The sequence below is a fragment of the Microcaecilia unicolor genome, chromosome 7 (genome assembly GCF_901765095.1).
Source record: "Microcaecilia unicolor chromosome 7, aMicUni1.1, whole genome shotgun sequence".
In the NCBI taxonomy this organism is placed as follows: Eukaryota; Metazoa; Chordata; class Amphibia; order Gymnophiona; family Siphonopidae; genus Microcaecilia; species Microcaecilia unicolor.
In genome coordinates, this window is record NC_044037.1 from 250,461,605 (window position 1) to 250,488,945 (window position 27,341).

At 42.0% G+C, this 27,341-nt stretch overlaps 1 protein-coding gene across 3 annotated transcripts in view; it reads right to left on the reverse strand.

Annotated features, from left to right (window-relative positions):
• Window positions 1-365: 365 nt before the first annotated feature.
• LOC115474809 (ADP-ribosylation factor-like protein 6-interacting protein 6) overlaps window positions 366-27,341 on the reverse strand; it is a 42,660-nt gene continuing 15,684 nt past the window's right edge. The window contains exons 3-4 of one of the 3 annotated variants that reach the window (XM_030210474.1): window positions 26,502-26,634; window positions 366-528 (exon numbers count right to left, since the gene is read on the reverse strand). In XM_030210474.1, coding sequence (XP_030066334.1) covers window positions 396-528; window positions 26,502-26,634 — 266 coding nt within the window. In that variant the 3' untranslated portion in view covers window positions 366-395. The other 2 variants (XM_030210475.1, XM_030210476.1) reach the window with 2 other exon arrangements.

Here is a 27,341-nt window from a genome sequence, read left to right on the forward strand (position 1 = left end):
GAAGCTATGTCAGAGGGAAGCAGGCTGCAGCAGAGAGAAGTTCCAGCATCAGGGAACAGGTGTCAGGGTAGAACATGTGGACTCAACTTCTCCTTCTCGCTTGGATTGGAAGCTCTATTCTCACACAAGGTTGGGTGGTGGTGGGGGGTGAGGTTGGAAATTGAAGGACAGGAGGGGGCGAGAGAGGGGTCGTTCCCGGTCCTGACGGGGAGAGAGGGATGTCAGGCATGTGAGAGGGAAGTACTGGGCCCTCAGGCACTGCCCTGTTGCCTGAATGGTCAGTCTGCCCCAATGAACAATGCTGGCTATAAAGACTGTTTCCAGTTTAAAACTTTTCTAGTTATATAATTAATACTGGGTGCAAAAACAGTCTAAGGAGCTAGGAACACTTACCTTTAAAACCAACGAGGCCACCATTTCACCCAAAAGCATTCAGGTTTCTTTGGGGCTATAAAGCCAATCATTTTCTTGAAATTTTTCATTAAATCAGCATATTTTGTTCCCAGAAACCAGCTTCTCTTGTTTGTTCTATGCAATCAACATGTTAACTGTTTTTAGAATTGGAACAAAGGTTTAAAGGCACATTTATTAGAGCTCATGAAAGTCTGCATAAAAATAGCTCTGGGTAGGAAATCACGTTCAGGTAACCTCACAGACTAGAACTCTGTAGGGAGCTAGTACATATGCTATACCAGATAACTTTATTTTCTTTTGTCAGCGACACCGTTCTGCAAAAATGGATGTTATCCCTTCCAACCATCAGTTGGAGATAGGGAAAACTGAATTCTGCCAGTGACATCATCAGAATAAGCAAAGGTCTCCCTGGAACAATCAAATATGCATCTGTCTAAGCAACAGAAGGTTCCTTTGAAACAACCCATGCCCCATCAACCACTGCAGCTGCAATGATAATCAAGTGAGCAAAACACCACAGAGTGACACTCACTACCCTGCATATACCAGGATATAGCCATATCACAGGAGTGGAGGAGTGGCCTAGTGGTTAGGGTGGTGGACTTTGGTCCTGGGGAACTGAGGAAGTGAGTTCGATTCCTGGCACAGGCAGCTCCTTGTGACTCTGGGCAAGTCACTTAACGCTCCATGTAAGCCGCATTGAGCCTGCCATGAGTGGGAAAGTGCGGGGTACAAATGTAAAAAAAAAAAAAACCCTGTATGGCTGCCAATCATAAAATTTTGAAGAACTGAAAAGGAAGCACAGAGCACACTCAGAACCTCAGGCTGAAGTCTTCGAACAGTGGGACTGGAGAACAGCATCGCTAACTAAAGCAAGGAAAATTTCAAGGTAAGACAATTTCTCGTTTCTTAGCTTCAGCTCCACCGTTCGGCAAAATTGGGATGTACCAAAGCAGTCTATGGATGGGGGAAAACAAGAACCCCCCCCCCCCAAATGTTGGCTCTGCCAAAGTCTGAGCGGACTCTGGCCAACATATTCAACCTGCAGTACTTAGCAAAGGAATGGAGTGATAACCGAAGTCACCACCCTGCAAATGTTCTCAGGGGACAATGCCTGAGCCTCCACCCAGGTGGCAGTCTGCGCCCTTATTTTGGAAAGCCTGAGTGCTGCAGGGGAGTCTGTGGACAGTACACCCAAATAGAGTGAATGGGCAAGAGGGGTGGGGGGAAGGGGACCAACACCCCTCAAGCAAAGCCCCATGGAACCGAGACAAAACTTCACACAGCGGCAACTAAGAAGTGCAACAGGGAACTGCAGAGCCAATCTCCAAGCTCAACCAGGTACAGCCCCGAGACTGTGACCTGGGAGTGGCTGTTAGGCTTGACCATGCTGTGCAGCTTTGGCCAGCAGAGCAGGGAGCTAGGCCAGGGACAGGAGCACAGTCAGCATGACCTACCACCTGCCGAAGATAGAGAAAAATACTGGATTGTTCCAGGGATCACCTCTGCTTCTGCTGGCAATGTCACTGGCAGAATTCAGTTTTCTCTACTTCCACCTCTCTAAGGAAGGAATAACATCCATTTGTGCAGAAAGGTGGAGATGAGAAAAGATAGTTTATCTACCCATAGCCATTGGAAAATATGTTGCATACAAAATATTTGCATATGTAGAATTAGCTCTGAAATTCTTCTCAGGAAGTTCCTGAAGGGTGTACAGATTGAGGAGGCAGATTCAGGGGGTCTTTTACTTAGGTGCCCTGGTGTTTTTAGCGCACGCTAAAAATAGACAACGCTAAACATTAAAGACGCCCATAGGAATGCATTGGCGTCTTTAGCATTTAGAACCTGCCTATTTTTAACACACGCTAACAACACCAGCACACCTTAGTAAAAGACCCCCCTCAATGACTTTTTCGAGTTATTATGTGTATATTCAAAGAAGGCAAGAGATGAAAGGAGGGCTCAGTAAATTTAATGGAATTCTTGGAGACCTCTCAGGATAAATTGATACAAGTATCATTGGTCCCCAGGGCTGGAGAAGCTGCACTGGTAACTTTATGTTATGAACAGGAAAAAATAAGGATATTAAAACGTTACTTTAAGAAAAATGTTAATTTTTGTGGTCATATACTTATTTCTCCTGACATTACTAGAGCCATCCAGTTAGCTAGGAAGCTGTTTCTTGAATATATGTCTCAGGTGTTAGCTCTGGAAGTGTCCTTTTTTCTTTGATTTCCCTGTAGGTGTTTAATACATATAAAGAGAGAAGATTTTTTATGATTCACCTCAATTGGAAGTATTTCTGTTGGATAAATAACAAAAGAGAAAGGTGATATTAGGCCTTAGAATTATCAGATCTGTATTGTGGATAGAATTATCCTATTTTCCTGTTTTATTTCTCTAATTTATAGATATATCGCTTTGTATCCCATTAATGTGGTCTGTTTTATTTCTTACATTGTGCAATGAAAATAAATACATTTAAATAATTAAAACAAAAAGACTCACTGGTGCCACTAGACACAACCTCTCTGCTCTGTGGAAAAATGAAGACTGCTGGTACCACATGCTCACGTCTGGCAGGAAGGCACTCACACATGAATGGTGGGATGCTACCAAAGACTTCTTAAAGCTATACAACGCTTGGAAGCATCTGTACAGGTCTCCCATATAGGAGAAACAAAGCCCTGGCTTGTCCTTGGAGAATAAGAATTCTTCGTATGTGTGAGGTTGCAACTGAACAAAGAAGGCATATGACAGCATGTCACAAATGTCACCACAAGCTGGCACCTGAAGGAGTGTGTTTAGAGTACTATAATAAATTTCCAAAATAATTACAAGTCATTTTTTGATTCACACAGAGCTGCTTTCAGCATAAACTTGAAATTGTGCCCAGACCACAGTTGGCATAGTTTTCATTTAACTGAACTCGCTGCAGCTGTAACCTTTCCAAAACCTTCCACAAGTCTCTGTTTACTTCAGCCCTTTAGATTATTTCAAATACAAAAACAGCAGCAGGCAAGTTGCATAACATTAACAAATTCCCTTGGTAAAGTGACAATTTTGATTAAGTGCTAAAAAATGTTAACTTTAGAGACGTGCTCTATCAGCATGATACTCCAACTTATCCAGATCAGTGCAAGGTTTATGACTAACCTCAGCAACTTCAAAATTTGGCACCCTCCACTTCTCACCATGGAGGAGCAGGCCTAGAGGTTAAAGCCTCAATCTGAGAACCAGAGAGAGAAACAAAGGTTCAAATCCTTCTCTCACGGATGCTTCTTGGCAACTGTTGCCAAAAAAATCACAGTTGCCCACCCTCCCAAATGCCAACATCCCCAGTTCTACCAGGGCCTCCACCACTGCCAACATACCTGCTAGGCTTATTAAATGTACAATGGGAGATTATCAGATGCTTGACTACAGGGACTGTGAGCTATCATGTGGCTCCACCTCATCTTTTCTTTGGGAGTGACCAGGATGGGAGGAGTAGGAGAGGCTGAATAGATTGGGAAAGTCTGATCCATGGCTGACCGGCATGGCAGTGAGCAGCTGATAAACTGCCATGGCAATGGAGCAGGAGAAATGACTTAGAAGGGTTGGTGAGGACTTAGAAGGGCTGGTGAGAATAGCAGCAGTAAAGGCCGATTTTGCCATCTGGGTCATGCTAGACCAGAGAAAAAGCTAATACACATTTAGACACCTAGGGCCCGATATTCAGTGCGATTTAATCAGCCAAGAATGGCTTCTGTCTGGTTAAATAGCACTTAGCCAGCTAAGTGCTAATATTCATCGCAAAATAGCTAGTTATCTCTGCTGAATATTAGTGCTCAGTGCATAACAGCTAACCGGCTATATCGCGCAATATAGCTAGCTATCTGTGAATATTCAAGTTTTGGCTGGCTAAGTTTAGTGAGCAAACTAGACCACATAAACAGCAGTCCTATCTTTGCCTGCTATTAATTTAGCTGGCCAGCTGGTTAAGATAGAACCGGCCAAACCTGGATATTCAATGCCAGTCACCGGAAACGGCCCAATACTGAATATGCGGGGTCAGCGCTAACAGCACTGCCTGCCGCCAAAATATTAGGGGGGGGGGGGCTAGAAATTGTAAAAAATGCGAAAACATTTTATACAATGTCATATAATCAGATATTTAAATGGAAAATTGGTATAAGTTTGGAATAGAAATAGAAAATTAAGAGATATTTTTATCTTTGCTTCCCTCCCCCCCCCCACCCCCACACTTTCATTTTGGCTCCTGTTGACTCACTTCTGTTTCTTTTTCAATTTTACTTTCCCTTTTATGACTGCCATTGTCCAGCTCTCACTTTCCTGCAGCTGACATTGTTTCTGTAACTGTTTTTTCTCCTCATCTCTCCTTCCATAACGATGTCATCTCTCACTATTTTGCATCACCCTTTTTTAAAAATATATTTTTACCTCCCACTCTTCTATCGCCCATTATATTCCACCATCGAAACACGGTCTGTGTTGGATATTTTTTTTAACAATATTTATTTTGAAGAATAAACTTTGGTCATCCTGAACATTTTGGTTTGCTTTCTCCACTTCTTTGGTTTGAATCATATAATATATGTAAACCACTTCAGTTATACCACAGAAAAGCGGTATATCAAATCCATGACCTTTACCTTTGTCTCACATCCAGTTACATCTCACCTCCTTTTTCCCTTAACTTTTCTCAGAGGTAGATATGAAAAGTGCAGGAGGCTTAGCACAGAGCTTAGCGTGGGTTCTATGCACAGTTTGCTGTTCTATTATGACTCCCCTTTGCAGAATAGAATTTAGTGCACAAGATAACTTTGCACAAAGAATCACAGACAGTGCACTGCACATTTAAATCCAGTGGTAAACAAATTATTAGTTATTAAATGCTAATGTAACTCATGAATATTCACTGTGGATACCTGAAGACCTGACTGGCTGGTAAAGCCTGACCAAATTTCAGTTTTTGTGCTGAAACTGGCCCCAAATCCCTTGTTTGGCCTTATTTCAGTTTTGGCCAAAGATGTTTGTGCATTTTCAGCTGGGACTGAAAACTATGAGCACAACACTCCCTCCCAACTCCCCTTAACCCTCCACCAAAAAGAGCCCCCCTTCCAAGCCCACCCCCCACATTTTTTTAAAAACAAAAAAACCCAGACCTAAAGACCAGCAGTGTATATGACGCTAACCAATTCTTCCCAATGTGTATCACTTTGCATTTGTCTACATTAAATTTCATCTACAGTTTGGATGCTCAGTCTTCCAGTTTCCTAAGGACTTCCTGCAACTTTTCACAATCTGCACGTGTTTTGCCAATAGTTTTGTGTCATCTGCAAATTTAATCACCTCACTCCTCGTTCTAATTTCCAGATCATTTATAAATATATGTTAAATAGAACAGATCCCAGTATAGACCCCTGCGGCACTCCACTATTCACCCTCCTCCATTCAGAAAAATGGCCATTTAACTCTACCCTCTGTTTTCTGTCCAATAACCAATTCCTAATCCACAGAAGGACATTGCCTCCTATCCCATGACTTAATTTTCTCAGGAGTCTCTCATGAGGAACTTTGTCAAAAGCATTCTGAAAATCTTGATTCACTACATTAACTGGCTCACCTTTATCCACATGTTTATTCACACCTTCAAAGAAATGAACCAAACTGCTGAGGCAAGACTTCCCTTGGCTGAACCCATGCTGACTCTGTCCCATTAAGCCATAAGTACATAAGTAATGCCACACTGGGAAAAGACCAAGGGTCTATCGAGCCCAGCATCCTGTCCACGACAGTGGCCAATCCAGGCCAAGGGCACCTGGCAAGCTTCCCAAACGAACAAACATTCTATATAGTTATTCCAGGAATTGTGGATTTTTCCCAAGTCCATTTAAGTAGTGGTTTATGGACTTGTCCTTTAGCAAACCGTCTAACCCCTTTTTAAACTCTGCCAAACTAACCGCCTTCACCACGTTCTCCGGCAACGAATTCCAGAGTTTAATTATGCATTGGGTGAAGAAAGATTTTCTCCGATTTGTTTTAAATTTACTACACTGTAGTTTCATCGCATGCCCCCTAGTCCTAGTATTTTTGAAAAGCGTGAACAGACGCTTCACATCCACCTGTTCCACTCCACTCATTATTTATATACCTCTACCTGTTCCACTCCACTCATTATTTTATATACCTCTATCATGTCTCCCCTCAGCCGTCTCTTCTCCAAGCTGAAAAGCCCTAGCCTCCTTACTCTTTCTTCATAGGGAAGTCGTCCCATCCCCGCTATCATTTTAGTCGCCCTTTGTTGCACTTTTTTCAATTCTAATATATCTTTCTTGAGATGCGGCGACCAGAATTGAACACAATACTCAAGGTGCGGTCGCACCATGGAGCGATACAACGGCATTATAACATCCTCACACCTGTTTTCCATACCTTTCCTAATAATATCCAACATTCTATTTGCTTTCCTAGCCGCAGCAGCACACTGAGCAGGCTGTTTGTCTATGTGTTCCATAATTGTTTTCTTTATACTAGTTTCCACTATTTTGCCCGGCACTGAAGTCAGGCTTAACAGTCTGTAATTTTCCAGATCACTCCGGAACCCTCTTTAAAAATTGGCGTTACATTGGCCATCCTCCAATCCTCAGGTACTACAAACAATTTTAACAAACAGGTTAGATGACAGCAGATAAAGGTCTCTATGGTCCATCCAGTCTGTCCAACAAGATAAACTCATTACCACCTTTTAACCACATGCTGTCATTTGCTCTTCTTTCCAACTTTGTTAATACATGGAATATGTCTGGTCTGGGGTTCCACAACATCCATGCCCAATTTAAAGTCCTAATTTGTGGCCAATCCTTTTAGCTTCCTTGGTGCAGGATTATAGAATGCTTGGCTCTGATGGGTGCTGCTGACACTTGGCATCGAGACAGGCAGAGACATCCTTGGTGCTGATGTATCCCCAATGTCCGATGCAGCTTCCAGGGCTATGGGGGACTGGTGCCTCCGATGCAACGGACTTCTTGGCACCAAAATAGTTTTGTGCTGCTCTCAACTCTTAAGGGTCATTTCAGTCATCTGTCGAGAAAGATGACAAGAGAGAGTTTCATGATTAGGTCCTAAGCATGGCAAGCACCAATTGTGAGTATCAGTCATTGAAATGATCTTGCCACACCTAATGCACCACTTAAAAGTGTTGGGAGTTTTCTGGGACATGTTGGGGAAAAATAGATGAAGCAAAATCAAATGGCTCAATAAAGGAAAAATACAGGAAAAAAAAAATACTACCCCGACCAGAGTGCTCAGGCCCAAGTGGACCAAGGAGCTATAAACTAAAAGAAAACATAGAATGCTGAAAAACTAAGGAGAACTAAAAAGGCAGAAAAAAGGGGATACACTAGTCCCAACACAGCATTTACAAAACAAAACAAAGGAGATCGAAGTCAGAGTTGACACAGATGCAATCGTGACCAGAGGACTCTCTGAAGTGTCTTCTTAGCTCAGTGGAAAAGACAAGACTGGTTGCTCCCGTTCAGTCTTGGTGGATGGGAAGATACACGCGCATGTGTGGTAGAACTCCAAAAAGCTTCTGGAAAGAAGTTGGGGATGGTCTCGTGGCAAGCACTGTCAGACAATGTCACCCATATGTACAGATATGCTTCTGCTTGTCCTCTCAGAAATTCTATTCAATAACCAACTAACACTGAAGAACAACGGGCATTATTTATTCAAGCAGTAAAAAAAACCACACAAACTGGGCACAGAAGGGGGACACAAAGGGAACACTGGATATAGGATAGAACATAGCAGCTGACAGACACAAAGAAGACTGCCAAAAGTCAATGGGAGCCTGGTTGAAGAGGTTCTTGAAACACCTATCAAAATGATACAAAGACACTGTATTGAAGTTTTAGAGAACCGATGGCTGCAGGAACCCCAAAGCAAGTCTGGAATGTTGAAAGATCAGAATAGGACTGGAATGAACTCTGGAACATGTTTGGGAAACATGAAGAAGACAGTCCACAGCAGCCATAGGGCCTGGTCACCCGGAGGCAAGGTGAGTGTAGGCATGGAATACAGTCACAATCGTGACACCAAGTCCATCACAGACTCTGGTTCCCGCAAACTCTCAGCATTAAGAGTCAGGCAGGTCCTCTTAACAGGGCTGCCGGGGGGGGGGGGGGGGGGTGAAGATTTCCCAGGCCCGGCCTCCAAGGGGGAGGGGGGGGCCTTCACCAGAAGGTTCTATTCCCGGGTGACTGTGTTAATGCAATAACCTTGTTCCCAGCACACATGAGGAGAGTGACAGACCAAGGGAGAAGCAGAAGCAGGAAGGTAAGGGAGGTAGTGGCCCGAGTGGGAGGGAGTGGTGGCAGCCACCTTGCCCTGGGCCCAGCTCTGTCTCTTGGTGGCTGTGCCTCTTTACATTGAATGGGCCCACAAGCTAGGGTCTCAAAGGGAACAGAGACTGGTGATTCTGTGCCTCAACTATGCACCTAAAGAAGAGATACTTTGTGCCTTGCATGGAGGTAACAATCTGGTTTATATGGATCACAGAGTTCTATGCTTTCAAGATTAATTGGCAAAGTTAACTGGGCAGTGAACAGATTTTGTTTCACTTTGTTCTCAGCTGGCGAAGGCAAAAGTTAATTTTGTCTTATACCTAGCCAGACTTTGGATTGTGCATCAAGGAAAAGTGAGCATTTCTGCAATGGTACAAAAGGTCAAAGAATTTCTGTCACAGAACAATATCCTGGAGACTCACGGAGACTAAAGCGGGTGAGAGAGCCAACACTGGATCTTGCATGTCAGTGGTATATCTACTTACACAGCTGTCAAATCTGAATTGCCTTTAAAACTCAGTTACAGCTTAATTAGTTGCAATTTGAAATGCATGTTTTGTCTGTGTTAATGTGAGCAGCTGGGGGATAATTTTGACTGGAAAGCGAATTCATTCATTCATTTAAGTATTTATACCACTTAGACCTAAGTGGTTTACAGGTTTAATTTACAGGTACTTGTACTGTCCCCTTCTGGACTCACAATCTAGGTAATACATTGTACTACTATTGTACCTGGGGCAATTGAGGGTTAAGTGACTTGCCTAGCGTCATACAGAACTGCAGAGGGAATTGAACCTGGTTCCCCAGGATCTCAACCTACTGCTGACCATCAGGCAGAAGTGGGAATTGAACCTGGTTCCCCAGGTCCCAACCTGCTACTCTAACCATTAAGCCATTCCGCCACTTATGCTGCTGTAATTAGCATAAGAGTGGAGCGTTTGGACTGCATGTTAGTTTTTCTCCCCCTCTGTCCAAGACTGTGGGCTAGCTATCAATGAACAGTGTAAACAAATGGAGATATCTTATCCCAAAGTGATCCTCTTGAGTACTGTCCTAGCTCTGAGATGTACTCTAAATATACTGGAATTTTTTTCGTTGTATATTGACAAAGAGGGGAGGGGGTAATGGAAAGGAAAATGGGCACCTTTTGAGGACATCCATAAGATTCTGGGTGTGTATGATTGATGTTTCATATATGTTATGTTAATATATTATGTAATTGACTGGCTCAATATGGTTTGTTCTCCTTGTATTATTCTGTATTATGTACTTGGGCGGGGGGGGGGGGGGGGGGGGGTCGCGGTGTCAATCAGTGATTGCTCCTCTATAGTAAGGGGAGCCTAGGTACTATAAGAGGTATATTTAGGGAGAATGGGTGAAGATAAAAGCTACTATTTATACATTTCACATAATTCAAAAGGCATTTGATAGCATGCACAGGGAATCACTGCAAGAATATATGGTAACATAGCAGATGATGGCAGATAAAGACTTGTACGGTCCATCCAATCTGCCCAACAAGACAACTCATTGTATGTGATACTTTATATGTATACCTGTCCTTGATTTGTCCATGCCATTTTCAGGGCACAGACCATAGAAGTCTGCCCAGAACTGGCTTTGCTTCTCAATTACCAGTGTTGCCACCCAATCTCCACTAAGCTTCTACGGATCCATTCCTTCTAAACAGGATTCTTTTGTGTTTATCCCACGCATTTTAAAAATTCTGTTACGGTTTTCATCTCCACAGGAGCGCATTCTTAAGTATCTACCACCCTCTCTGTGAAAAAATACTTTGACATTATTCCTGATTCTGGCCCCTTCAACCTCAATTCATGTCCTCTAGTTCTACAGCCTTCCTGACTCTGGAAAAGATTTGTTTGTGGATTAAGACCTTTCAAATATTTGAACATCTGTATCATATCACCCCTCTTTCTCCTTCTTCTAGGGTACACATGTTCAGGTCAGTAAGTCTCTCCTTGTACAGCTTGCAACGCAAATCCCATATCATTTTGTAGCTTTTCTTTGCACTGCTTCAAGGCTTCAAGTCTTTTTACATCCTTAGCAAGATATAGTCTCCAAAACTGAACACAATACTCTAAGTGGGATCTCACTAACAACTTGTTATACCCCTATCTATGCAAACTAGCATCCTTCTGGTCATGGCCTTGTTGCATTGTTTCTTCACCTTCAGATCCTCGGACACAGGTATTCTCCAACGGACACAAGGTATTCTCCAATGGTACATCAACTTTTATCTGAACCCTAGTTACTGTATAAAGAAAGACATTCTTCAATATTGTCCTTGGTATGCAACAAGGCTTTGTACTCTCACCACTTTTGTATCTTCTGGCTATAGATTTTCAGAAAACATTGAACAGGCCAAATGCTGGCATCCAGCGGAATGATTAACTCAAATGTCAATTTGTTAAAATAGTTTTGACTTAAGAGATTCAAGATGAGATTCTCCCAAGTTTGTTATATAAATTTGTTTATTGATTTTATGTCTTGTAGATCCAAATATTAATTGTAATGTTCTTTGTAATCAATATTTTAAGTACATTTGCAGGCTTTTAATTTTCCAATTTAAATTAAGTCTTTATGTGGTATTATAATACTAGAAAAATCCTGTTCAAACCTACATTGTATTCAGATAATATTTAGTACAAATAAAAACGTTTCTGAAGTATCCATATAATTTAAGAGAACAAAATTTAACATATTTAAACTATGTATAAATTTAATTCAAATTGTATTTTGTTTAAAAGAATGGATCCTAGAAGTAGATGTTATGGCAATGTAAAATGCAAAGGGGGTGGTATTGCACAGACAAATCAGCTGGTCTGCTCGGACTGCTGAGAAGTCAAGAGAGTCTGCAGGAACTCACCACCAGCTTGGAGAAATCTGCTGGGAAGACTGGATGGAAAATGGCAATGAAAAGAGCAAAGTAACAGGTTGGGGGTCAAGCCTGTACACAAATAACCATTAACCAACAATCTGTTAAAGATATCGATATAGTCACCTATCTTGGCAGCATTATGTCCAGTAATAGAAGTACCAACAGGAAAGTAAATTTCAGGCTTAGGAAGGCCTCTGTATTTCAGCAGATCCACTGAATATGCAAAACAATAATAATCAGATTAAATTTAAGCTCTGGATAGCTACTGTTCTGCCAACTGTGATCCCTGCCTGTGAAACATGGAAAAATTACTACATAGAAAGCACAAAAACAAAATGTATTCCATCAGTGATGCCTACAAAGAATTTTTTGAGTCACCGATCGTGACCATATTACCAATGAAGAGATCCTGAGAAAAAGCGACTTATGAAGAGATTCAGAGAAATGATTCATGGAGGCTTCAAGATATTGGAGCTTAACACAGGGTCTTGCTCACTGGACTTACGATAAGGTTGCAGAAATGATCAATATCCTAAAATCACAATGCGCTGGATACCAACACGTGGGAAGAAGCAGCGCAGGAGTAAAGACAACCTTGCACAGCACATTCAAATAAAAATTCAGTACCATGGTACTAGCTGGGAAGATATGTAAATGTTGTAGCCGATCGAACATGCTGGAGAACACTTGCTGCCCAATGTGCCCAGGTGGACTTAAGTCTAAGTAAAGCGATGGAAAAGACTAAGTGGGCCTTTTACTAAAGTGTGGTAAACTTCTGCACTTACGCGAGTTAAATGCAAAAATGGTAAGTGCAAAATCTGTGCACTGACTGCTGGTAGAGTTCCCAGCACAGCCCCATACAGTTACCACACATTAAGGTATTCTATTAGAAGGGTGGTAAGTGTTTCTGCACAAAGTGCAACACCAACAGTGCATGGTGAAGTATTGTGTGCTAAACCATTCCCCACCCAGCTATGCAGTTAGCACATTAATTAGCACAAGCTCATACCAGCACCATAACAGTTAGCACATTAATTAGCACAAGCTCATACCAGCACCATAACAGTTATCACGCTTGTGCATGTACAGTGCACATAAATCTCAAGCTAACTTCTTAGAACAGTGTTCCCAAGTCCGGTCCTGGAGTACCACCTTGCCAGTCAAGTTTTCAGGATATCCACAATGAATATGCATAAAAGAGATTTGCATTAATGGAAGCCAATCAGGTTCATGCATACTCATTGTGGATAACCTGAAAATCTGACTGGCAAGAAGAACTCCAGGACCGGATTTGGGAAACACTGTCTTAGAACACATTAGTAAAAGGGACCCTAACTGGAAAGATCCTTTAGAAACCTCAACACAATGAATAGTATGTAATGTTCCTTATTTTGCATGCTGTCTAGAGTGGTAGATAGTGCGGATTATAAGCATTTTACATAAATAAATAAAGCAAATAGTTCTTCTGGAATTAAAATTCAAAATGATAAAAGGAATATTGATATTTTAAAAACAGATCAGATGTTTGCTCCTTATTCAGCTGCACGAGCTTTTATTTGCAGTATCTGGGTCTTTCCCCCCCTATTTTGTTTAGGAATTATTTTCAGACCTACTAATTAATAAGCCCATCAGTACAGTTTGATAACCAACCTCCCCAAATTGACTTAAATTCAAAAACAGATTTAATTTGTATATCTTTCAATTTGCTAATAAGTTAAAGAGGTGTTGTGTTGGCACACTAAATTCAATTTTACTGGCCTTTGTTTATTCGTTATTCAAAAAGAACAAACACATCTCTAAAGTTTGAAGGATCAAAAATAAAATTTTAAAGTTATTTCTATATGACTTTTGAAAATAGACATTGTGTTTTATTCCATTATTGCTCAGGGTAATAAAATATACAAGGAAGCACCTTCAGTTTGGAGACTAATCCAACTATCACAAAAAAATATGATTTCAAACTGGAAAAAAAAAAAGCTATTGACAAGTCTTCCATGTGAAGCTGTTAAACTGAATTACAGTACTGTTTCATCTAAATCCAATAAAACACAGGAAGCACATAAATCAAAGTTCACGGCCTAGTACCCTTTATTTAAGGGTAGACTATTAATCCAAGTGAACCAATCCTTATGGGCTATGTATGCACTTTTCACCTCAAAACCCAGACAAGCTGCTTTGCCTGTATAATGCCACCCTCTACTGACCATGCACACATTTTTTTTTTTTTGCTAACTTTGCACTTTACACTGCCATAAAATCTGTTTATAAGATCCTTTTTTTTTTAAACAAAGCACAATTTGAATGACATTTATACATAAATGTTTTCAAATTTTCTTCTCCTAAATTACACAGATACTCAGAAACATCTGTACCAAATACCAGCTGAATACAATGTATGTTTGAGCATGACTTTCTTAGTACAGTATTAATACCATATGAATTAGAAGCCTGCAAATATATTTACTTAAAATATTGATTAAAAAACCCCCCAGTATGATTAATATTTGGATCTACAAGACATAAAACCAATATATAAATTTAATATGATGAACTTGGGAAAATCTTACCTTGAATCTCTTAGTCAAGCTATTTTTAACAAATTGACATTTCAGTTAATCACATGGAAGTAATTTTATAAAGTATTTTCCAAATGTAAAGCATCTTTTTACACATAACAAATTGCTCAAAATTGTGTAACCAATACAAACACATAAGTTAAAGTGCTGACAAGATGGAACATACTGCTAGAAGTGCCAATGTTCATGGAAACATACTTTTGGCTGAGCTGCGCAGGAACTACCATGTGGTGAATATTATATAAAAAATATTTAAGTGTGCGCATGCGCATACACACACATTTACAGCTTCAATAGAGCAGGTGTAACATTTTAAATGTCAGGACGTGTATGCTACTGAGGATGGTTCTGAATGTCCGTTTTTAAAATGGCACACAGGAGTCTATGACTGCTTATATAAATGAGGGCACCATTTTGCACATTCCACACAGGCGCTCTTTTGTCAACTTATTTCCCACAGTATACGTAAAACATAATAAGAGGAAGAAAAATAATTAAAAAAAAACAAAACACATTTAGGGGCCTATTTATTAAACTGTGTTATGTGTTTAAGGTAAAATTTGGTCTTACCTGGTAATTCTCTTTCCTCAAGTCCTTACCAGACCAGGGCCGAATGAATGGGTTTATGGTCCTATCAGCAGAAGGATAAAGAATAAAAGCTTGTAAGCTCTATTCTAGGAAGAGCACTCTGCTCCTCGTGCTCCTCAGTATTTTGTCTAGCAAAGCCTAGGATGATCTTCTCCTAAAACATTCCTCAAAAAAACCCCAGGAGGTGCTTGGAACAGCATTTGTCTACATTCTTATTACACGTCTTGAAGAAAAAAAAAACAACAACAGCAAACAGGAATAACCGTTTTGTTGCCAAGTACAAGGAATCAATTAACCAACTCAACCAAAATACATCATCAGGTGGGACTCTAGATTGGTCTGGTACGGCTCAAGGAAAGAAAATTAGCACAAGATCCGATTTTACCTTCCTGTTCACCTCCCAGACCAGTCCAGAATGAATGGAATGTAACAATCCTTCACCCCCACTCTGAACACCCCTGTTCCAAAGGCCACACCCAATTGCAGTGCTTTGAAATCAAATGCAATGATGACCATGTCGCTACTCTGCGGATTTCTTCCAGAGAAACTGCATTGTTTCCACTGAAGAGGAAGCTAAACTCCTTGATGAATGAGCCCACAGACTAAAAGGGGCCACCCCTACCCCTTAGAAGATAGGCTGAGGAAATCGCCTCAATGGGCCATAAGATCTAGTTCTTTTCTTAGTAGCTTCTCTCCTTTGTCCTAGAAAAGGACAAATGGTCCAATTTCTCACAATCGTTAACTCCAATTATGAACATCCATATGTGAATAGTATGATGTCCTCCCTGCAATCATCCTTTCAAACCAAAGGAAGCATAGCCATCTGATCGACATGGAAACTGATACAGCTTTGGAGAGAAAAGAGAAAACTGGTCTTATCTGATAATTTTCTTTCCATTAGTTCTTCCCACTATTTCAGAACCTGTGGGATAGTTGTGTCTATCAACCATCAGGTGGAGATAGAGAACTGAAAACTGAGTAGAAACATCTCTCTTGCACTCAGTCCAGTTCTTCAGTATTTACGTAGACAAGCAGTAAGGATACAATCAAAATAAAACAACTCACTAATCTAACACTAACCAGATACACAAACATGTACAGACCTTCTCACCTCTGGACAACTTTACAGAACAAGAGATATGCACGAAGCACCATGCAAGGTGACAGTTATCTGGCACATTACTTCACACTAACTAAACATCTCAGAAACCTCAGGTGGCCTCTGGAATAGTGGGTAGGACCAAATTTCTTTTTCCATTACATAGCTACATACTATTCCAGAACCTGTGGGAATCCTGGCACTGCCACCCTGAGACCCTACATCTGGTTTCTGAGGGCGCCACAATGTCCACTTTGTAGAACTTGGCAAAGTGTCAATCACGTCACCGCCTTGCAAATATCCATTGGACAGTAAGGTAGTTTCCACCCAGAATGTCACTGTACACATCTTAGAATGAGTGCACAAAGCCTGAGGAGCCTGCTTCCTCACAAGCAAATAAGCTGACGCAAGTCTCCTTCAGCCATCAAGCAACTGTTGGTTTGGAAGTCATGAGGCCAAGCCTTTGTTTACCAAAAAGAACAGTCTGTCCATTTGCGAACCCTATGCACATTGAGAGGTTTCAAGGAAGAATACTGAGCCTCCACCTCCTCTCTGTGAAAGGACAGAAGCTCCATAGATTGGTATCGGCATTTCATCTCAACCTCTTTTAGAAGAAAGAAAAAAAATGTGTGCAGCAAGATCCCGGCCTTTGAAGAGCAAGATAAGATCAAGACAAGAGAGCCTGAAGCTATGAAACCCTACATGCCGACATAACAGCCACAAAGAATGCTGTCTAACATAAGATCTTTCAAGGCGGCCTTCCGGAGTGGTTCAAAATGAGGCTTCTGAAGAGCCTGAAGGACCAAATTAAAGTTCCATTCAGGACATGGAATACAAAAGAGAGGCCGCAAGCGGCTGGCTCCCCCCCCAAAAATTGAATAGCCAGGTGAATCACAAGAAAGATCTTCTATAGTTGGCACTTGAAACTGGCCAAAGCTGCAAACTGAACTTTTAGGGAACCCAATGCCAATCCTTTCTGAAGACCTGCCTGAAGAAGAGGGATGAAGTCCACACTCAGAATACCAGCCCTCGAACGTCCTCCACACTCTCACATATGCCATGGATTTAGAGTGTTTCTCAGCCTGAAGCAAGGTAGCAATGACCGAATCAGAATAACCTTTTCATCTCGACTGAGCCTTTTCAATGGCCAAGCCATAAGGCCAAAGGGCATGGATCCTCCATGAGCACCAGACTTTGCTTCAGTAGGACGTGTACCTGTGGAAGAAGAAGAGGTTTCATCTGGCAGTCAAATCATGTCCACAAACCACAGCCTTTGCAGTCAATCTGAGGCTATGAGAATTATTCAACCCTGGTGCAGTGCAAAGCTTTTCAACACGCAGCTCATCATGGGCCAAGGAGGAAAGAGATACAATAGATGTGTCTCCAGCCAGGGATGCAGAAGGCATCAATCCAAGTTCTTTCCAATGGCTGAAGAACTTGGGACTTTGGTATTCCTTTTGTTGCCATCAAGTCCAGAAGTGGAAAACCCCACTAACAGCTGAAAACCCTGGCTGGATAGTTTCCATTCTCCAAGGTTCAAGGAGTGCCTGCTGAGAAAGTCCACCGCCACATTCCAGCTCCCAGGAATGTGAGCTACCGACAAGCAGTGATGATTTTTCTTCACCTAACTCATGAGGGAGGCCGTCTCCACAGCCATCAGATGGCTGTGGGTCCCACCTTGCTTGTTGACAAAACTGTCATTGCACTGTCCTGAGAAACCTTGGAACGTGCCCCCCCGCCATAAAAGAGCGAAGTTGTTTAAAGCCAATCTGAACTGCCCTGCGCTACAACGATTTATTGACCAATGAGACTCCTGTTATGTCCAGGTGACCTGTGCTAGATGGAACTCGTAATAAGCTCCTCAACCTGACTTGCTGGAGTCTGCTGTCACCAACTCCCATTGAGTTATAGGAAAGGAAGCTCTGATGGTCAAATTTCTGGGTGACAACCACCACTGCATACTCCATCTGGCAACAGAGTCCAAGGAAGATGAAGGTCTTACTTCCGTAACAACAGAGACCAGCAGCTAAAAAGAGAATCCAGTAATGGCTGCATATGATCTCTTGCCCATGGCACCACTTCCATTTGCAGATGACCCCAGAACCTGGATGTAGTCCCAGACCCTGGGACTGCTTTGACTGAGGAAAATATAAATCTTCTGAACCAAATTCAACCTCCTGTGTTCTGTGAGGAAGACCTCTCCCTTACTGGGTCGAATAGAATGCCCAGATACCCCAGCATCAGTGATGAGTTAGTCCTGCTCTTCTCAAAGTAATCACCCAACTCAATGACTGCAGAAAAGCAACTTTTCCATCACCGCCACACTGTCCAAATAGATAAGCGAATGAGCTAGGTTGTCGATATACAGGTGAACTCCGATTCCGAAGGAAGACTGCCACGACCACCATGGCTTTGGTTAACATTCTTGGTGCAGTGGCGAAACCAAGGGCAAAGCCCTGGATTGGAAGTGACAGCCCAGCACAGCAAAATGTAGAAACCTCTGATACAGCAGCCATATGGGTATAAGGCAATTATGCCTCCTTGATAGAGGGCGATGAAATTCTCCTGCTTCAACCCAGGTTACGTCTGCTCTTAATGTATCCATGCAAAGCAGGACACTTGGAGGCAGCAGATTAGACTTCTGAGATCTAAGACTGGACAAAAGGGGAAATGGGGGGGGGGGGTCCTTCTTTGTGGTAACGAAGTAGACGGAGTATCTGCATTTTCCCTGTTCAGCCTGGGGAACTTGAACAAAGGCCTGGAACGCCAGCAAAGAATCCACAGTGGCCTGAACCTCGACCAGCCTTGGTTCCCTTTCAACAAGGAGATTGCAAGAAAAGAGGAGCGATCAGGAGGGAGAACTCAACTTGTAACCCTCTATAAGAATAGCCAGAACCCACTGATCAGACTTGATTTTGACCCACTCCTCCCAAAACTCCTGATGATGTCCTCCCACCACAGGATGAGAAGAGTGGGCCAGCTTCACATCATTGGGGTGCTCCAGCTGAGAGGAGAACTTCCTGTCCGCACGAAAGGAAGGACTGGTGTGCCTGATAGCAGGACATTTAACCATATTGTTGATGACCAGGCTGGTACCGTCTGTTATTTTGAAATCGTGATCGAGAGCCCCCTGAAGATGGAAGACCAGAGGCTTTTGGCTTATCCTCTGGCAACCGCTGTGGCTGAGGTTTCTCCAGTTCTTTCATTAAGTTACCGAGATCGTCTCCAAATAGCCACTTGCACCAAAAGGGAAGTCTAACTAGACATGACTGACGCTGCATCTGCTGCCCAATGCCACAACCAGAGTGGCTGACGTGCCATGACAGCCATACATACTTGCAGGCCATAACCCATGTCATAAATAGCATCTACCAATTAGGCCAACTCCACTTCCAGCTGGGCATTATGTCCCTAAGTGTTGCCAACTTCTGATGCCACTACAGGCATGCACTTGCCACAAATGAGCTACACACTGCTGCTTGAAGGCTCAAAGAGGCTACGTCAAAGTAGAGAGTTGCATGGGGACAGAAATATTACCTGTCCCAATGGAATCTTACCCATCCCCACAAGTATTTAATGGTACATACGAGTTCGAGCAGCAGCACTGCAGGCAGGAAGGAACAGAAGTTGGAAACACTTTGGTGCACATATGTAAGACTGGTCTCATTCACTGGCAGTGTGTGCTGAGAGGTCGCTACATGCACGTGCCAGTAGGTCAAGTGACATCTGATGCTTGTGCCTGTGTCAGAGCTGAGGTCTGCACATCAGCCCGGGAGCAGAAGGATTAATAGTGTAAGTGACAGCAGATAAAAAACTGAACGGTTCAGTCTGCCCAACAGTCAAGAACGTGATATTATATACTTGATTATGGTCTCTCTCTGGCATTTCTGGGACATAGGCCATAGAAATCTGCCCAGCCCTATCCTTATGTTCCAACTGCTTGAGTTGTCGTTGAAGCCCACTCCAGCCTATTTGTCTTCTCATTTGCGGGAAAACAGACCATAAAAGTCTGTCCAGCAATGTCCTCATGTTCCAGACACTAAAGTTGCTGTCTAAGCCCTTTCCAATCCATCCTAAATCAGAGTGCCATATATGAGACACAGACCATACAATTCTGCCCGGTATAGTTCATCACAGCCAGAGTCACCATCTAAGCGTCAACTCGACACATCCACACACATGCAGCCATTTAAGTTTAGGTTTTTATAACTTCCATTTTTTAATTAGAGATCCTCTGTGTTCATCCACATCTGTGCTGTTATAAAGCAAGAAGGAGGAGACAGCACTCAAAGAACTTGGTACTTAGTAGTGATAGGATGGCGCAAGTGCAGCTTACACTTCCAAAGGAACGGCTTTTGTCTCCAAGGGAACCCTGCAGGAATGGCTTCTGTCCCCAGGGAAACCCGCAGGTTCCACGGGATTCCCGTGAACCCCGTTCCTGTGCAGAGTCTCTACGTCAAAGGCATGTTTCAGTGAGCCTTCTAACTTCCCATCCTGTAGTTCTTTTAGGGCAATGCCTCCTTACACTGGCAAAGTGGTCTTCTTAGTCACCATCGTAACCAGGGGGTCCACCCTGGGAAGCTGCAATTTATCTTTCTCCTTCAAAACCAACGGATATAGGTGATTCATAGCTGTTACCACTCTCAGCCCCATGTCCCAGTGAGACCCATTCTGCTGTAATCAGGTCCTGAAGGTCCTTAGAAGGACCTCTAAGCCCTCTTATGATTGATGAAGATGGAACTCCTGACGGCCAAAGGAGAAGGCTCCTCAATGAAAAGCACCATCAGTGTGTCATAAATAAGAGTACTGAGCTCATCTTTATGAACCACCTTAGTATATTTCAGATCAACCCCTTCCACATGAGGAAGCTCTCCCGTCTCTATGGCTCCTTCAATGATGGTTCCTTTGAATAGACCGATAACCTCATCTTCTTCTCCCTCATCCAATATGGTATCTGCTCATTTCTGGAGGTCTAAATGAGATCTCTTAGGAGCCAGAGGGGCAGTGAGGTGAGAAACTGAAGCACCTTGCAGCAACTGACTATCCTTGCTTCAGTAAATAGGCCTGGTGCAAGAGCAATATAAACTCTTGGGGGACAACACAGATTCCCAATGCAGGTGAATGCTCTGTTGGGCCCTGAAACTATAAATGGCGGCTGCGCTCTGTGCATGATCAGTCACGGCTGTTCCTCACTGCCAGTCAGCCTGAAAAATGGCACCCATTCTCGCACTCTCCTGCATCAAACTGCGCACCAGCACTGCCAGAAAGACAGGAGTCCATGGCAAATTTGAATGCTGCGCCAAATCTGAAGATGTGCTGCCACTGACCATTTCCTTCACGTCTCATAGGATTCCTGGCTTGCATGCACTCCAGCGCCAGCTGGTGGGTCTCACAGCGAGAACACTGCTTAACTGCCTCTGCGGGAGTCGCATTCACCCTATCAAGCGCAGCACAACATGGTCCCAAGCAGTGAATCATGATCCCTCCCCTGCACCAAGTAGAACCTGCAGCCTTCCAAGCGGTTCTGAGTCAAACTGCCTGCTAGTGAAACATGATTTCATGTTGGGGTCCCCAAGACAGACAATAAAATGAGTACTTTAGTACTTGCTTAAGGTCTATCTATATACAAATGAAATAGCTGTAAAAGAGTGAAGAATATATAATGTTGGCAAACTTTGAAACTAGTGAATAAGATAATGTGGGGCTAATGACGATTATGGCTCGTGATGTCTCAGAAAAAACCTTTATGGTATCCGAGCATTGTCGCTGAAGTTCAATATACAGTGGAAAATCTGCTTTTTCAGAGGGGAATGATTTAAAATGAGTTTATTATTACCCCCTTGATTTTTGAAGAGTGCCAGCTACTTCATTTTATAATATCACCAAGAAATGCAAGCCCAGAAGCTACTTAACCACCCAAATGCAGAAACAGTCTACAAAACCACCTATACGGCTGGCTTCAGCTACCTGGAGTTCAAATTGTGGAACTCAATTCCAAAGATTACACAAAGCATTACAAACTACCTTCATTTCAAAAAAAGAACTAAAAACTTACCTCTTCAAGAAATTCTATGGATAATATATGTCACCAATGATCTAGACAAATTTTGTAAATGTAATCTAGACAAATCTGTAACTACCTCTTCCTATATACTCTATGAATAATCTGTGCTCCACCTCGGTCATATCTCCCCTCTCCCACCTTTCTTGCAAATCTAGATAAATATGGAACTGTAATTCCTACTGACTGTGAACTGTAAGCCACATTGAACCAAAATGTGTGTTTTTGGAAATTGTGGGATATAAGAACGAATAAATAAATATGGACACTCCTCCACTGCCAAACAGACACCTATGTTGCTTGCTTTGCCAATTCAGTTTGGATTTTTCAGTTCGTAAATGGATACTCATGCTGGATTCTAGACAGCACTTGGATGCCCATTTCTCGTGTATTTTAGAACAGGCTGGATGTTGGCTGATCCTATTCTAAAATATATGAGGCATGGATGTCCATATGTGACATAAGGAGTTGACGTCATTTCCTGAATTTGACATTCTTTCTGAAATGCCACTCTATACCCTAGTGCATATTGTTATTTGAATATGTTTACTGCTGTAATTGTCCATTGCCTATGTATGGAAGTTCTTCACACTATTCCAGGACAAGTGGGATAGACATATCCATTGACCAGCAGGTGGAGATAGAGAATACAGAGCTGAGCTGTAGCCTATACATTCAGACCCTTAGCTCAGCCCTTCAGTAATTACTACCCAAGCAGGTGATCTTCCCCTCCCCACCAGACAAGGAACATAATGAACTGAAACAGCCTATGCACATTCCACAGGCAAATCCAATTCCCACCTAAGGTAGCTGAAGACACTGCCCCTTGGAATGGAGACCAGAAACAAATACGCTTCGAAAGCCAAAGCTGCACCACAATCAGTCCCTATGGCCTACCAAAACTGCACAGCATAGTCACCTTGCAGAAACAATGGTGGGCTCCTGGAATAGTGGGAAGATATGTAATGGAAGAAGAAGTTAGGTCTTGATAATTTTCTTTCCATTAGTACTTCCCACTATTCCAGGAGCTTAAATAAAACTAATGGAAAGAAAAGTATTAGGTAAGACCTATTCTTCTTCCATTACGTATCTTCCCACTATTCCAGAACGAGTAGGATGTCCCAAAGCACTAATGAGGGTGGGACTCCGGCCTGCCGCCCGTAGAATAGAAAACACCAAAATGGCAGCCTCTCACGTCGCTACATCTACCTGATGCTGCTTTGTGAAGGTATGCAAGGTAGTCCACATCGCTGCTCTACAAATACCAGCTGGTGTCACAAACGAAGCCTCAGCCCACAAGGTTGCCGTCCATGTCGAATGAGCCTTCAAATCCGGCAGAGGCTGCTTGTCTGCCAACAAATAAGTCATCTCCACCTTCGATGCCATAAGGCCCAATTTCTGCCTGCCAAACGGAACAATCTGTCCAACCTCCTGAACTCGTTCAAGACCTTCAAATACTGCATGAGAGCCCTGCACACATCCAACAGCCACAAGGTCACAAATTTCACTCCCTCATCCTCTTTGTGGAAGGACGGCAGTTCCACTGACTTAAGGTGAAAAGCAGACTCCACCTTCGGCAGCAACGAAGGCACCATCTTGATAGACACTCCCACCTCCGTAAAACAAAAAAAATGGATCCCTGCACGAGACAGCCTGCAATTCCAAAACCCACCGTGTTGATGCAATTGCAACCAGGAAAATCATCTTCAATGTGAGACCTTTCATTGATGCCTTGCTGAGTGAAAGGACCAGGTATAACACCTGAATGCAGGGCTCCTTCATCCCGGCCCGTGTTATTGTCTTGTTCGTATCAGACATTTTGATTATGTGATATTGCAATCCACTGGGAACTGTGGACTATGCAGAATATAAATGTTTTAACTAAATAAATATTGACTGAAGGTGTGCAAAGACTTATACAATCAAGATGTTTTGATTTCATCATATTCACTTTCAAATATTTCTATATTTATTTTTAAAATTATTTTTTTATTTGTATAATCAAATATACAAAAGCTATATACACATCTTTGGAAGAAAAAAACCCACCAAAATATAAGAAAATTAACATCACAAAAATAATTACAAAAACAAGAAAAACTTGGCTAAGTAGTCCACAATATAAAGAATCTGTGATGAAATTCGAAGGGAAGTTGGATTAGAAAAATAAAGTATAAAAAAAGAAACAACAGGTAGTCTTCCCTTAACTATACCATGGTCAGATAAACAACTGGACTATAGCCCGAGTTACCCTGTGAATTCAAAAAGCTACGCAATTGGAGAGGTTCAAAGAAATGGAGCTGAAAGCAGGCTTTTAACATAACACTTCTTGTCTCATTTCTATAAACTTCTTCCTCCTTTCAAGAGTCCATTTGGAGACATGGGGAAGATCTGGACTTTCCCTCCCAGAAAGGTGGATTGAGTTTTTTGGAAATATAACCTCAATAGAGCATCTTTGTCTTGTACAAACACAAAAGAAACTAAAAGTGTAGCTCTAATTTTAAACTTCCTCCACCGTCTGTTCAATCAATGTGGAAACATCCAAACTGTCTATGATACATCTTGTAAAGATAGCCCAGGAAAAACGGGAGGCGCAGTCTCCAACTTCGGTGGAATTGTTTGGTATATAATTTTAAACTGGTCGAAAAGAGTTCTCAGAGTACTTGAAAATTCTCCTTTAAAAATCTATGAAACATATCCCTGGGAGAAATAAATCTTGAATATGGAAAATTAAGTATTCGTAGATTTAAATTTCTCATTGAATTTTCCAAGTTTTCCACCTTGCGATGAAGCAAAAGTCTATCTCCTGCAAACTGAGCTTGATTCTCCTGTAGTTTAGTCACCTCAGCTTCCAGCTGAGTCTGCTTAGTATAAATAGTTTCAATACAAGTTTTAACTTCTCTAATTTGTACAGAATTAAGGAAATTGAAAGAAGTACAAACGTTATGTAAGGTTTCAAGGGCTGTCCATACTGATTCCAGTGAAATCTCTTGTGGTCTCACTAATGGCTGAAGCGCAGAAGCACAAAGCGCAATTTCATCTGTGGTGTATTTAGTCGAAGAAATAGCTTCCTCAGTTGTTTCCACTGACGCCATATCCAAGAAACACTGGGCCCCCCTCTGAAAAAGGATGCGAGGTAAAACCCACAGCAGCAATCATCACCAATGCTTCCGAAGATGAAGTATGGTTCCCCTTCAGGTCTTCCAACCCACTTCCTCCAGGGTGAAGAATCGGCACAATAGCTGCATCTGGTTGTGGGACAGGAGGAATAGCTGGCCCCACTAGGCTAAGCAACGAAACACTCTCCAATCCTGGACCCTTCTCATTTCCGGAAGCAGAAACCCCGATATTGGGGAAGGTGTAACAAAGGCTGTTATAGAAGCCTGTTGAGTAAAAAGGGTCTTTGGCTTCGGAAGGAGAAGTCCCTTTAGCTTTCCCTTCCTCTTTAGCATGCTCAAAACTAGGTAAGAGGTAATATTCAACTAATAGAAGAAGCATCACAAGAGCATTCCTAACAGCCAACCTGTTTCACCGCCATCTTGGATCCACAATACCCCAATATTTCTATATTTATCATTGATTCTTCCACTCATAAACAGTGACATATGCTATATAGATCAGTGAAACAAATTCCTAATTTAATGCATTTTAAACTGTTATTTCTAGAGATAGCAGAATATGAAATATACAAGAGTGCGAAAACTTTTGCAAGGCAGTTATGACTTGGTGATATGGTAATTATGCTGTCAAATACTGGGGTCAATGCAGAAAGCTACAGTGGACAAAAGAATGTAGTTAACGAGCATTCCGCGCACAAGTTACTGGCCGTATGACACAAAAAGTGGTTCAATGAGGCAGTCAACTTGTGCAGTACATATGGATGCACAGTATATTAAAGTGAATGGTAATAAGGCCATTAGGTATTCCTCTGCAATGTACAGAAGTAAATTGGGGATTTTAACATGCACAATGCAAGAAGTTTACCACCAGGTTTATGGCAGTATAGAAGGGTTAGTCAAGAGCATTTAATGCCAGTTTTTTAAAGGTTTACTGCCAATATTTTCTTTTTTTTTTCCTGTTAGTATATATACCTGCAACTAAAGACAGAATAGAAGGTACCAGCTGTGTCTGGAGTAACGACAGCTTCACCATTTGCATGTCTGAAGAAAATAAAAGCACCAGCAAGTTCTGCACATAAATACTAGCCTAGCAAAAATTTTATGTGAGGCTAATATGCGCTCAACAACATTCCAATTCATGCAGATGTGTGCTAGCACTTGAAGCCATCCTTACCACAAAAACTTTGCCGAAGCATGCTAAACAGGGAAAACCTGCCAGACACAAGTTCTGCGTGTTTTGAATTTGCATTTCATTAGCTTACTGCACCATTACAGAATATTTTCTTGCTAATCTCATGGTAGAAGCCATGCACTCAGTTATCAGACCGTGGCTTTCTGCATTGATCCCACTGTGCTTTATGTATATACACACACACACTATAAACTGCATTTACCTGAATCGTGCAGGTGACAGAGGCGTGGGAGGAAACATGCCTGGCTCAAAGGAGTCAAAGTATGTTACTGTCCAAGAGAAGCTGCAACATGAGAGTCCAACTGTCAAAGACAGAATAAGCAGACTCCAAAAACCTGAAATTGAAAAACACTTTGTGAACTGCTCATAATTGTTGAACTATATCCAAATGCCATCACACCTACAAAAATGACATTTTTTTTGTACAGAGTATTATAATAAAGTACTGTTTCCACAAAATCGGTTCACTGCATTATGTGACTTACTTTATCAGGGAACAGTGTCTTCAAGCTGTATGAAGAATGGAAAAACAATATTTTCTATAGCTCACCTTCTTCTAATTCAGTGTGAACTATGCTTTTTCTACAGTTGTACAGGGCAAAATAAGGGGTTAAAGTTCAAATGACCTGCTATATAAATTCGTTCTTCACTACAGGGACTAATCATTGCAAAGCTGTTCACCTACGACAGGGGCTCTCCAAATCAGACCCACATGTGAGGTGAAGTCATGCCCACATAGATTAGTTCTCTCAGTTAAGCAAAACCCAATGGTATTCTAAGCATATAATTCCTATGTAATAATCACTACTTCATCGGTTCCCTCAATATATTTTGTAGTTTAAGAATCAATATCTTAGGAAAGTGGAACTGTAGCAGCTCGAGCAACAAAATCACTAATGCAGCACAACATACCAATTCCCCTGATGAAGCCCTATGGTGAAATAGGAAGCCTGTTGGGATTCACTAGATAAGCGTTTGAAACAACTGATCAGACAAGTGTGATTGAGTGCTGAATATCTTAGTCTGCTCTATTAAGATTTTA